This window comes from Camponotus floridanus, unplaced genomic scaffold, assembly GCF_003227725.1.
Source record: "Camponotus floridanus strain SB8 unplaced genomic scaffold, Cflo_v7.5 scaffold226, whole genome shotgun sequence".
Classification (NCBI taxonomy): domain Eukaryota; kingdom Metazoa; phylum Arthropoda; class Insecta; order Hymenoptera; family Formicidae; genus Camponotus; species Camponotus floridanus.
In genome coordinates this window covers 89,342-103,302 of record NW_020229355.1, presented here as the reverse complement: position 1 = coordinate 103,302, position 13,961 = coordinate 89,342, and the positions used below count along the sequence as shown (strand labels likewise).

The 13,961-nt window shown below is 27.4% G+C and overlaps 1 protein-coding gene across 1 annotated transcript; it reads right to left on the bottom strand.

Moving 5' to 3' along the window:
* Positions 1-3,902: 3,902 nt before the first annotated feature.
* On the bottom strand, positions 3,903-7,563 carry LOC112637955 (lysosomal aspartic protease-like). The gene is made up of 8 exons (XM_025408720.1): positions 7,376-7,563; positions 6,809-7,017; positions 6,145-6,272; positions 5,788-6,011; positions 5,520-5,642; positions 5,320-5,455; positions 4,983-5,090; positions 3,903-4,871 (listed from the first exon to the last, which is right to left on the bottom strand). Exons 1-8 carry the CDS (start codon positions 7,426-7,428, stop codon positions 4,707-4,709), a joined length of 1,146 nt encoding a protein of 381 aa, XP_025264505.1. The 5' UTR covers positions 7,429-7,563; the 3' UTR covers positions 3,903-4,706.
* Between the last annotated feature and the right edge of the window lie 6,398 nt (positions 7,564-13,961).

Sequence of the window (13,961 nt, the reverse complement as noted above, 5' to 3'; positions counted from 1 at the left end):
AATCAGTTCATTTATAGTAACTGGAAATGGAAATGGATTAGCTGGATTTACGTTATCAAAAGCCAAAGCATCTCTAAAGACAGTTAAAAATAGGACTCGTCAAAGATTAATGTATATTCCTACATATAAGGAACACATTGGTAAGAAAATAATTGTCAATACTATATAATATAAAATTTATTTCTTCTCTTTTAATATCACTTTGTATTTTGAAGTGTTACATGATTTCTTTACACAGTTTGAGAATATAAAAATATTTGTAAAAAAAATTCATGAAGGATAATGGGCTTGTTTGTTATCATGCGATAAAAGCGTGTTGCGAAATAATTGGCATAAAGGATATGTATGCCAAAGTACAAGGAGGAATGTAAAAGCATTCTTTATTGGTTTATTGCAACAGGTATGTATATAAAGTATTTAAAGGCATATTATACTTTTTATTTAATTTATATTAGAAAGAAACATTTTTTATTTATAAAAATATATATACATATATATATGTTAGACATAAAGCTAAAAAAACGTGGAATGTTTCGATTAATTAATTAATTGTTTTATTTAATTATCAATTTATATATGTATATTATTAACAATAATTTTTTGTTTACTTAAACTTTAGAAGGTTGTACATAAGAAACAATCTTTTTTATTTAGTATTTCAAGCATATTTTCCTAGAACTTTAATTTAATTATTATATTATTAAAAATATTGTACAAAATAAAGAATTAAAGCTGGCTTTCTCTGCAGTCTCATGGCAGATTATATCAGAAATCATACTTTAATTATTGCAATATATCATGAAACAAATCAATCTCAAAATAATGGAAATGTTTGCAGAAATATCAACAATTTGCAGATGAAAAATGATAGCATTTAGTCAAAGTTAAATCAGAAAATGGGAATTATCCAGTAGTACTTGCTTCACCAGCGCAAATCAGAAAACCAGAAGTACCGTCTAATGAGCCTCTCGATTTTATGCAATATATAATGGATAAAAGAATGGTATTGAAAAAGAAGAAATTACTGCCATTCTTTACTAAACTTCCATCTTACAAAAGAAGATTGGAATGTTGGATTTGAACGAACGACAAAACTCCGATGAAACGAAAATACAATTGCTAACGAAATATGAAAAGCTGCATTTTCTGACAGAAAAATATCCAGAGGCACAAATATTTTATAAACGAAAACCTTGCGAAGATGAAATAGATTAAAGAAGCCGTATAATCATTGTACTTTTATATATAAACGTTTCACAAAATAAAATCTTTATAAATGAAGTGTTACATTAAAAATATTAGTATAAAATTAAATATCCATGTGATTTAAAATTTTCTGTCCTTTTTTTTCTTTAGAATTTCTTATACTTTTTTTTCTAAAGATTCTTTAAGCGAGAACTGCTTCTTTCGTAAGACTATTGAACAATTTGAATATTTGATGTTTTTTTAGTAGTTTAAATTTCGTGAAAAAATTCGAGAGAAAATTAGATTTTATTGTATTACTGCACATATCGATTAAATGCTATATTAAATATGTAGTGTAAATATTTTAATTTTTTTGTATACGATCTATTTTTTATTCTATCGATGTTTTCATAGTGATGCACCTTGAGCACTTTGCTTCATATGTTTGCAATAAAAATATATTAAAGCAAATTATTTTGCAAATTTATTATTCTAATTTTTATTTAGAAAGACTAAGATTAAGAAAGACGTATGAATTTTTTCAGATATTTCTATTGAAAAAAAACGCATCAGATAAAACTGACTTTCCTGTACATTTTAAATGTGCCAAAAGATTTGCTCTTTATTCCACTTACTGCAATAATGTACACTAAAAATGACAGATCAATATTAAAAATGATAGATCTACATTTAGTAGTTGGAAAGAAAGAGAGGAGAAATGAAAAGTGCATCTAGAGAATTTAAAAGAATAAAAAACAAATCTAAAAATAATAATACATAAAAATTAATATTATGTATTTTTTTCATGAGGAATGTGGGGCGCACATTTATGCATTTATTTATTTAGATGAGATTTACTTTAGAGCACATTCAGTATTCAACTTTAATTTTATTTTCTCTTTCTTATGATATATAAGTATAAAAAAGCACCAAAAGTCTAATGGTGAAAAAAGGATAAATATTGTAGACCAGCATAAGTATCAACCAATTATTCCACTGCTCTGTTTAATTAGAGTTGCAATTTTCTTTTATAATATCATAAATATTATAAATAAGATAAAGATTTCCATAGGTTTCAAATAAATTTATATATTTTATGTATGTAATACTGCACATACATATTAAAAGGTGATAATATCGCAGTTATAATAAGATACTATCCTGGCAATGTAGTGATCCTACTGAAAATAATTTAATTTGATTTATTTTTGAGAAATGCGCACAATACTTAAGAGCAAATTATTTTTGTGCCATATATTACCTGTGTAAAATTCTACACAGTATCATATTGTCTGCGATATATGAAAAGCTTCATCGATGAAATAAATGGTTGAATATGATTGAGATATAAGAAAAGTACTTGTAATGTAGTAATATAGTACTTGTAATGAATAACGTTAATGTGGAATACATAAATATTTTATATTTTAATATCATATAATCGAGATGAGATAAGACACTCATGATTACTTTAAAAATGTGTCCACAAATATCATGTAACTTCAATAGCTGCACATTCGACAAATTAATCCTATTACGTTAAATGAATCACAGCAGGTTGTTTTAATTTAATCTAACCTAACCAATTATATTATATGCTCCTCATTAAAATGTGTAAAACTGTACGTTGCACATTTAATACGATTAATATATTACATAATAAAATGTAATACACTAATGAAATAATTAAATATTATTTTTGAAAGCATGATAAAATCCAGGCAACATACGCTTGTGTTTACATTCGACATCCAAAGACACTGAGAAGTTAGGTTAGGTTTGGTTAGGTTAGATCGAAAAAATTTACCGTTTGACAGTTGGCAACCCTACGAGATAGACTGTGCAGCACTGCACGCGCGTATACAAAATAAACTTCAATTCGCTTCTAGCCTAACCATCTTCACGCGATCGACTTTACTTGAATTGCATCGCGTCGCATCGAATTATGACGCGGCGCCGATTTGTCCGAACGTAATTCGGGACATCGCGATGCTGTATAAGCGTCGAATGAGCACGAATTGTCACGCAAATATGATAAATCAAATCTACTCACCGTTCACCGGTTGTTCCACAGGCCGCTCCTCTCGCTCGTCTCGGGACGTCCCATTATGATCTTGATGCACACTAACTCACACGATATCATCAACGCGAACGCGCGACACTTTATTCGGCACTCCCGATATTCGCTCGCATCATCATCAAGGGCGCGAATAACGCGACGCGACTTCGCTCCATCTTCGCGATCGCGCCATTACCGAAACTGTCAAAACATCTGTCGCGCACTTTCACTGACATATTATGAAAGTCGCGCGATCATCCTTGGACACTCTCGACGCTCGTTCACTCGCGATATTCGTTTATTTACGGTTAAAAGACGCGAAAAGTGCGAATGTACAACGATCCGCGTAACTGCGTATGACTCCGATTCACGTATGACGTGTATGACGTAACAATGACGCGTTAACATGGCGGCCGAACCGGTGCGCATTCGATTCTGCGCATGGCCATTATTGCGCTCGACGTTCGCGCGACTTTGATTTCTGAATATTGTCTACGGCTTTAATTAATAACACATAATGATAAATATATAAAGATGGAATCAATTAATTATATTATATCGAGCAAAGACTGAATGAAAAAGAATGATTTTTTTAACATTATTATAAAATCAAAAACTCTTATTTTATTGCACAAATAACTTTCTATTTAAGATTTATCGTTCTATGTATGCAACCACATTTACATAATTTTAGGATCTCAGAAAATCGATTGCGATCACAATGAAATAGGTTAATTTTTTTAAATTCAATAATTATTATACTGATATGTAACTTAAACTTACAATACAATGAATGAACTTAGTTATGGATTTACGCGTTGGTCAGCATCACAGTTATCACGAGAAAACGGAACATGTTTTCGAAATTTCCAGTAAATTTCTTTCTGTACGTTACGACATACAAAAAAGAAATTGTACTAGAGCTATCATTTACATCGACATTTGGCGGCCGTTATGTATACAATCGCTCGCATTCGAAACATAAACTTTTTTATTGATCATCCGTCCTATTGATCAATCAAATTTAAAAATATTTTATTTAATATTTTGTGTTATAACAAATAAAAATAATTGTTTTAAAATAAATTATTAAGTGTGCGCTAAATTAAGATTGATAATGAAGGAGTAATCAGCTTTTCGAAAGAATAGATTGATTATATCGATTATTAGACGGCCATGCAACAATGACATTAGCGAATGCAATTACTCGCAAAAATTCGCATTCCAAATAACTATAAGCCCATATCAGTTGCATTCACGATAAAGTATTGCTGTTGAAAATTAAGTCGCACTTATGTAGGCATTACGCAAAAATTCACATTGATAATCTGCGAACTAAGTCGGTTGCCGATTAGAAAATTAAATGTTTTCTTATCGAAAATTAAACAAATAATTTAAAAAATGATGATAAGTACACAATAAAAGATGACAATGAAAGATTTTCTAAACATTTTGATAAATTTTATACATTTTTTGCCAAAGCAAATCCCACTCGGCCTCTATCCACATCAAACTCAGTGTAGTAACGGCCAATAAATGGCATCCCCAGAACCCATTTTACATAATCGTCATATTTTGACTCGTGTTTCCGGAAGACGGTTACACATGTATTTTTATCATGTGGATCCTGAGTAGAATTAAATACACGATATAAACTTCTCTTATACATATTTAAATAATTTAAATAATTTTAACAAATTAATAAATAGAGATTAAATAATTTTCTTATGGCACTCACCCGAATGATATAATCATTACCGGTAAGAACGAACGTATTATTAACCCAATTAAAACCAGGCAAATTAAATCTGATTATAGGCAATTGAGAAATTCTATTGCAGTCCACCTTTAAATAGAACATAATATCAGATTAGCAATTAATCATATTTAGTGAATATAAGTATTTCGGAAATAAGAATTAACGTTATTGTTCCATAGAAATTAATGTTTCATTTGAACATACATATAATTTATTTTTTTATCGCTATTATCAATTTTTTATAATTTACTTTTTTCTATCAAATATTATGTGCTTTGTAAAAGATACAATTACTTGAAAGATATCGTTTACTTACACTTCCCTGTGAATTAGTTTCAATAAGTCGATTAATATGTGAAACATCCTTTTCTGGTCCAATTATTTTCCAAGTAGTTGTGTCAACAATAGCTTGACAGCTTTTCTCGCACCAAGTAAAATTATTTAGTTGGATACTACAAAACGATGACGTTAACAATTTGTTGAAACATCATTAATGTAATTTAATAAATAACGCACTTAATAATTTTAATTTGCCAGTATCCTCTGCGAGTAACAGCAACATATGTTAAATTTCCTTCGTAATAAGCAGGATCGGAACCACCGAATATCAATTTACCACCCAAATCGGCTGAAGCGTTTCTGCAAATTATGTTCTTTATATTGCAATATGTATGAGTGTGATAATTAAAATTAAGTTTATTTAATGTGCAAATATAAATATTTTAATATTAAAAAATCTCGTTTAGATAGATATACGATGCTTATAGATAGAAAAGATATGTACCTATTTAGATAAAGACTGAAAATGCCTGATGACACTAGTTCCTGTTGAATCATGTTGTAAAAGACAGGCTTTATTTCATTGAGAGTGAATATGTCGAAACAACTCAGGCCCAAAAGACCATCAAATTTTCTGTTAGATATATTTGAGTACAATTCAAGTATATGTTCGTCTGATATGTTTACCACTTCTAGAAATGTTTGCCTCTCTATATTGAGGTTGGCAATCTACGGTAAAGTTTGTATTAAAATAATACATCGTACATTGCTACGCAAAAAAAAGAACACGATTGCTTAAGTAACGTTTAAACTATCATTTTAGTTATAATTAAATTAGAATGTTTATTTAATAATGACTTACATTTACTGTACCGTTAGATAGGAATCCTGTTACATTGTAATCGAGGTATCGTACTTGAAGTAGTCTACTTTTATTTATTATATATGGGTTGAATTCCAAACGTATATACGTATTTTTAGTACGTACCACTGAAGCATATTCAGTAATATCGAAAATTAGAAATATTAAAAAAAATTTTAAAATATGCATAGACATAATATTTTATTAATCTATAATAAATATGCAACATGCTTTTGTAAATAATTATTTATGTTGTACATGTTTTTATCGAATTAATTTATAAATCATTTTTGTTATCCTTGGTTATCAATGTTTGTTTGTATCTTGAAAGAGTGAATGTGATAAATTATTTAAATTAATTTAAACATTTTCCAATTCCAAAGTTTGCCATTGTAATATTTACACTATAATATTAAATATTACTATAAAATTAAAATAAATATGTATCTGTATAATATTCAACTTTTTAAATCCCAAGATTATACTTGAAAAATATAATTGTAGATAAAATATATATATATATATATATATATATATATATATTCGCGGATTTAAAAAATTGAAGTTTAAGCTTATCTACAATCGATATTCATGAAATGAAATTTATTTAATGAATTAAAAGTAAAAGCATACACATGTACATGTATATATAAACGATACTTACAAGCAACAGGATTTTTGAGCACTTTAAATATTCGAAGATATGGGGAACTAGTATCAAATACAACTTTAAAGTTCTGCGGTGGAGCTCCAATGCTAATAGTGCCATAATAAATCACGTTGTCAATATTGGTCAAATGTACTGAAGGAAGATTATGAACTGGAGGAACTTTTGGTAAATTGTCAGTTGTTTGCCAAGTCCAGTGATATTGCCTTGAAATAACATAAATAACATTCTGTGAATGCAGATATATTTGATGACCTCTAAAGAAATTTATATTAACGGTTGTCGTTTAAATAGGGATAAAAGCAAGATGAACAAAAGCGAACGTTACAAAGGTGCAATGAGACATTTTTTCAAAAATATTCTTATTTGATTTACTCTTTGACTAATAAATAAAAACATATATTTTGACCAAAGAAATTTTATCCAATTTGTATTGAAGTATTAATTGTATTTGCTCAAGTTACGCGTTTAAATCCAAGAGGTCGGACACAAGAAAGATTCGATCTTTATACTTTCGATATTTATTATGCCAATATAAAATAAAAAATATGTGGAAATAAGTACTGCGCGTCAGTCGTCATAAAGAGCACCGTCACCACCACGAGAAGACGAAACATATTTCAGAATTAATTTACTGCTGAAGTCCCGATTCCTAAAATTTTCAACAACGACTTTCTTTCGACACTTTATGATCACATACGCAGATAAATAAAGTGATGTCCTTTACTAACTCTCCCTTAGCACTGTATCGGTATTCGATAGCGTTATATATATATATATATATATATATATATATATATATATATATACAATCACGCGTGTCCCTCTGTTGAATGCTTAAACAGGTAGAGATCGCGCGAAACATTCGAAAAATCCTGATGGATTTCCATCGATAAATTTAATTTAAATACATCATATTTTGCATGATCGCGTATTCTTAATTAACTTTATTTATATAAATTTATGATTAATAATAGAAACAATTCTTTCGAAAGAATACATTTATAACGACTAAACTGACAATCATGCAGCATTGACTTTACAATAGGAAGTTTGGAAAAAGCAGCATTTAATTAGCCGACACTTTTTTGTATAATTTTGTGCGGAAAAACTATATTTATGTAATTATAAATCACCTTTTTTGATGAATTTTTGAGATTTTTAAAAGAACAAAAAAATATACATAATCTTGAAATATAATATATATTTAAATATTTGTTAATTTTAGATTTTTTGCTATGAACAATTTGTTATGTTAATTTTGGAATAATATGAATATTTTAACTTAAGATACTATACAAAACTTAAAAATCTATACTATATAAGTCTTAATTCTAATATATATATTTCTACTATACATTTTTTTTAGCATATATTATGTAAATTTGAAAAAATATAACAATATGAAATTTTGTGAGTGGTATTTTAGTTGTCCAACACTACTCCATCAGATTTGATCGATGGGATGTGCTATAAAGTATATTTCTTTCTGCGCGAAAAAACAAAATTGAATTAATTAATACTAACTTAATTAATTATTCTAAAACAATCGAATAAATTCAAATAATTAGCTCCATGATGAATTGTTTAATAAATAATCAAATTTAATCAATAAATTAAAATCTAATAATTTAGTATTCCGCTCGTGTATATTTTATAGTATATAAAATATTTCGACGAATTACCAATAATATAATGTTTTCGAGTTTTACAACGTAAACAATAATGTGCTATTGTTCGTATGTTATGGTTTTGCTATCATTTTCTTGGTAACATTTGAGCAGTAAAGATGCGAAATTTGTGTGTTAATTAATTGTTTAATAATTAATCGAGTAATTAATCTATAAATTGAAAAACTTGTACAATTTAATATTTTCATGTATATATTATAGTACGTAAAATATTTCGGCAACGAATTATCAATAATATGGTGTTTGACTTTTGGCAATGTAAACGATAGCACGCTATTATTAATATGTTACGGCTTTGTTATCATTCGCACGGTGACAGTCAAGCAATAAAGTGCGAAATGCTTTGCATATTGTCGAATTTTTTTTTAATACGATTACGATTAATATCGAAACAATTTGATATAATTATTAATAATTAAAAATTAATTAATTTATGATAAACGACATAAAACTGTATCGCAACGATAAATCCTTATCGAATCGTAATCATTAATTACTGCGAATCAAAATTAAAACAGTGGATACATAAAAGGGGATAACAGAATTAATTTTGTTATAATCTTTCAATTATTAATGCTTATTATAATAATTTCTCTAACAATACTTATTAAAATTAAATAAATTTCGATCAATTTTAAATTTTCTTGATCGTCAATCACTCATAGAATATTTCAACGACAAATTATAACAATAACATAGTATAAGTCGATCTTGACTATATATAAACTATGTATCGCGGTTTATAACTTACGATCATTCGCACAGTAACCTTGAACAAAAAAAGTAGTGACGTTTCATATATCATCAAATTCCTTCTTCACATAGTCAACTTTGACGATATAAACAGTACCGTGATAATATTTCTGACTTACGATCATTCGGTCAATGGCTCTCGAGCAATGAGGTAGTGATGTGAGACGTTCTATATATTATCAAATTCTTTCTCTAACTACAATTGCAAGTGCAACGAGGAACTTTTCATGAATGAGTGTAAGTGCAACGTGGAATTCAAATGACTGCAATCAGAATTGGAGTGCCACGAGGACAAAGTAAAACAAAAGAAAAAAAGAAGGTCTTGGAAATGGATGCATTAATAAGATGTAAGTAATTAATATTTTTATAAGTTATAAAATTTATATAGTATAATACAAAATTAATTATATATTATATTATATATAAAATTATATATAATATAATATAACCCTCCCATGGGGTACACCTTGTCGCGGTGGGAGGGCTTAGTACTTGGATAGTGCCTTGAGGTTTATTTTAAATTTTTCAATTTATGATAAATCTTAAGGTGCCTGAATAGGAAGCTAAGTACCCTTTCGCATCGTCGATGCCGTCAACGAGTCGCGGACGGCAAGCGCTTCGTCAACGCGTCGCATTCTCGCGTTGTCATACATATTAAGTATATACATCGCGCGATCAAATATAAAATTTTTAATCGCATCAAAATAGTGCGGGAGTGCCGTTCAGTATCGCGCGTAAAATAACGAAAATAGCGATATAAAAATATCGCTCGCGAGTGCGGGAGTGTCGTTAAAAGTATCGCGCGCCAACAACATGAGAGGAGCAGGAAGCCTGGGAGAGGCATCGTGCATCGGCGGAGCAACCTGATGGTGAATAATATCTATTATTTATATATTAATTGTTATAAATCGTTAATACTTGTTATAAACAAACAATAATTTGATCTTATTATTTAAATGATTTATAAGACTTAAAAATAAATGATTTAGAAGAATTATAATTTAATTATCTTCAGAAATATTAAAGAAACAGATTTTTATAAAAGTCAAATATAAAATTTTCTATTTAAATATATTAGAAACCTTCCTCGAGAATACTTCTGCCAAACGATCCGAGCTCGGTGAAACACATACCCCCTCCGTTTTTTTGCCAACCGTAGATTGGCAGCAGTCGGGAGTAAAAAACAGTTTCAAAAATTTATAAAATTTTTTCATACGTGTTTATCTGCTTATTATTTTACACATCGGATATAAAATTCCGCGCGATAAAAATTGTTTTAAATATTAATTGCATTTTGTGAGCATTATTATAAATGAATTTTATATTTGTATGTTACAGACAACTAGCTTCGATAACAACAACTACGCTGTTGCGCATCAGTGCCGGTGAGTGAAAAAAACTTTTATTTAACATTAAAGTAACGGATTCGTAAAAATTGCAGATGTAGATGTAGATTGTAGATTGTAGATTGTAGAAAATCCGTTGCCTTAAAATGGATGAGCTAGGATAGATTAAATTAAATAAATTAAATTACATAATTAAATAATTAAATTAAATTAAATAATTTTAATAAGTTTTTTCAAACTTATGCTTTGCATCTATTGCGAAAATATATTGAAATATTAATTAAAAAAGAAGAGATGGAGAAAAGATTTTTTTGTAAAGATTATGTCTAATTTATTAAATAAGAACACGCATTAACAATTATCAATTTTATCAATTTGTGATGTTAATTTATTCTTATAATACGAACTTATCTTTTAATTGCTCATAGCTTGTCTATCGTAGAATTTGTTTGTAGATATTATTTTTAAACTTTACTTTAACTTGATATAAAGTCAAATGATTAATTAATTAAATAATTTGTAATATGATAAATACACACATTAATTTTATATTTTATTATAAAATATAATTTATAGAAATTTGTAGTAATTTGGCTTTATTTCAGTTAAAATAAAGTTATATTTAATATTTAACGAACGATCGTGAAATCAAACGATTGTTACTAAATAAGCGTAAATATTTTACGCTCTTTTGCCGGCAATATTTATAATTATCTGGCAAAAGAAGAAATAATTATCTTCTTCTTCGATCTCTGATTAGAGATCGAGAAAGAAAGTGGCCAGGATCAACGAAAGATAGGTTCAACTGGCCTGAAGAGTATGGTTAGGGCGCGCGGTTAGGGCACGCGGTTAGGGCACGTGACTAAAATATATACATGATCAGGTGAGGTAATGATTAGAGATAGGTTCCTCAAATCTCGAATAATTTTAGTTAATCCGGAAATAGGGTTGTTAAGGCTATTAAGTAAAATCATTAAAATTCTTCTATTAATATTAGGGTTGTTAGGGCTCTTGAGATCATTAGAATTCTGTAATAGTAGGATTGTTAGAGCTATTAAAATTATTAGAATTCTTTAATAGTAGAGTTGTTGAGAAAGATTCATTCTTTCTTTTAATATTTCAATATTATCCTAGGGATAAATTAAAATTATTTTAATTAAATTAAATTTATTTTTAAAAATGTTGTGAAAATAAATATAACATGTTTTAAAAATAAAAATGTTTTAAAAGTGAAATTTAAATTATCAAAATTATCTTTAGAAATATTAAAGAAATTGCATAATTATTAACGTTTAAGAAATCTTAACATGTTATATTTTATTTTAAAACTTAAAAATATATGTGTATTAAATCAAATATAATATTTAATCCAAATGTTAATGCTATCAATATCAAATTATTATATCGATGTTATTAAATATTTGAATAAATCGGATATTATTATTTGATATTGATAGCATCATAAATTTGTAAATTGTACATTGTAAATTAGAAATAGTTATAATTGTATATTAATTATAATCTAACATTGATATTTTAATTGTAAATTATAATACAATTATGACTATAATTATATTATATGAAATTGTATTTACGATTGTAAATTCTTATGCAAATTACACGAAAAATTATCGAAAATATAGGTATGATTACATAATAGTAATTAACATAATAGTAATTTATTAAATTAAAGTATTTGTTTCTGTAGTATATATTTTTAAAATATTCGTAAAAGAGTAACTATTTGTATTTTCATGTCAAAGAGTCATTAATAAATTCGGAAAATTTTTATATAGAATGTAAAAATTCGATGCTAAATTAATGATAAATATAAGCATTAAATATAAGCATTATAAAATTTGACGGACGCCTTCGTTACAGAATCGCGAGTCAATTATTATAAATTTAATGATGCTTGATTGATTTAGTTATGCTTTCTGTTAGCTTTATTTATTTATGAATTCCATATTGCGCGGAATTGAATATTCTTAAAATAAATTATTAAATTATGATTGCGAAAATACCGTGTCCTTTCTGCGTTCTCTTCTCGTCCTTATACAAGATTATCATTTTAACATAAGAATTTTATTAATTTCGCTGTCTCTCTCGTCAGATAATATTCCTAAATATTGCTAATTAAATATAAAGAAATGTCGAATAAGAGAGTGAAAATTCGATATGATAAGTCAACGATTAAATATTAGCTTCACAAAATTTAACGATCACCTTCGATGTTATAGAATCGCGAGTTAACTATTATGAATTTAATAATTTGTTCCTTCGGTTATATTCGTGTATTTACGAATTTCGTATTGGAAAATATTCATAAATAAATTCATAAATTATGGTTGCGAAAACCGTCTTTTTCCCTCGTTCTTTTCGTGCTCTTAGACGAGATTATCATTTTAATGAAAGAGTTATCGTTGTTCTTTTCGTTAGGTAAATGTTAATAAAAGTTGAATGGCTCGTATCGCCAAGAAGTCGAAATGATTTTCATTATGGAGAATTATTTCTTATTGGTTTTTGTAAAATCCATTCGCGACGTCTAGTTCGATGTCCCGTTGAAAATTGAGAATTTTTATTGTAAGAATGGAACTAATTCCAGATTTTCCTGACAATTTCTGACAACAATGATTTCGGTAGTTATTCAACGACGAACGTCATACACTTCTTTAAAGTCGAATTAATATAAATAATATATTATTAGATGTGAAAGAAATGCATATATTTTTTCTTCTCGTTAAAAATGTTCTATCATTATTAGGATTCATATTATTATTATCTAATGCCAGAAAGATTTAATGGTAGATTAAATATGGATATAGCTTTAGGTATAAATTTTTATTTTTCATATCGTAATAGTTTTTATTAACTTTTTGATAAAAATGATTACGAACGAATATATTTTATTAATTATTAATTAATTATTTCTAGGTACTGGGGATATTAATATTAGTCTTTAGTTTCTTTTAAGAATTTTATGTGCAGGACATCGCCATTTTAGAATATTAGTTTTTAAATATATACCATTTTATATATATATATGTATAATAAAACACATGCACAAATTAACGTATTCAAAATATTTTTATAATTTTTATTAATATTATATATTATTTACGCGAAATTATACATGAATGTTACATAAAGTGTGCGAATATTTAAAAATTTTGAGATGAATCGAATGGGTACCCCCATAACAGTAAGAGATTGATTAAAAAAAAAGAAATTATTAATTTAAGCGTTATAAGAATCTAAAGAATTAATTCAGAATTAATTGTTTAAAATTATTTGATTAATTTTATTTTGCACACTGTTCGAATTGAAATTTTTTATATCTTGTTGATATCGGGTTCGATT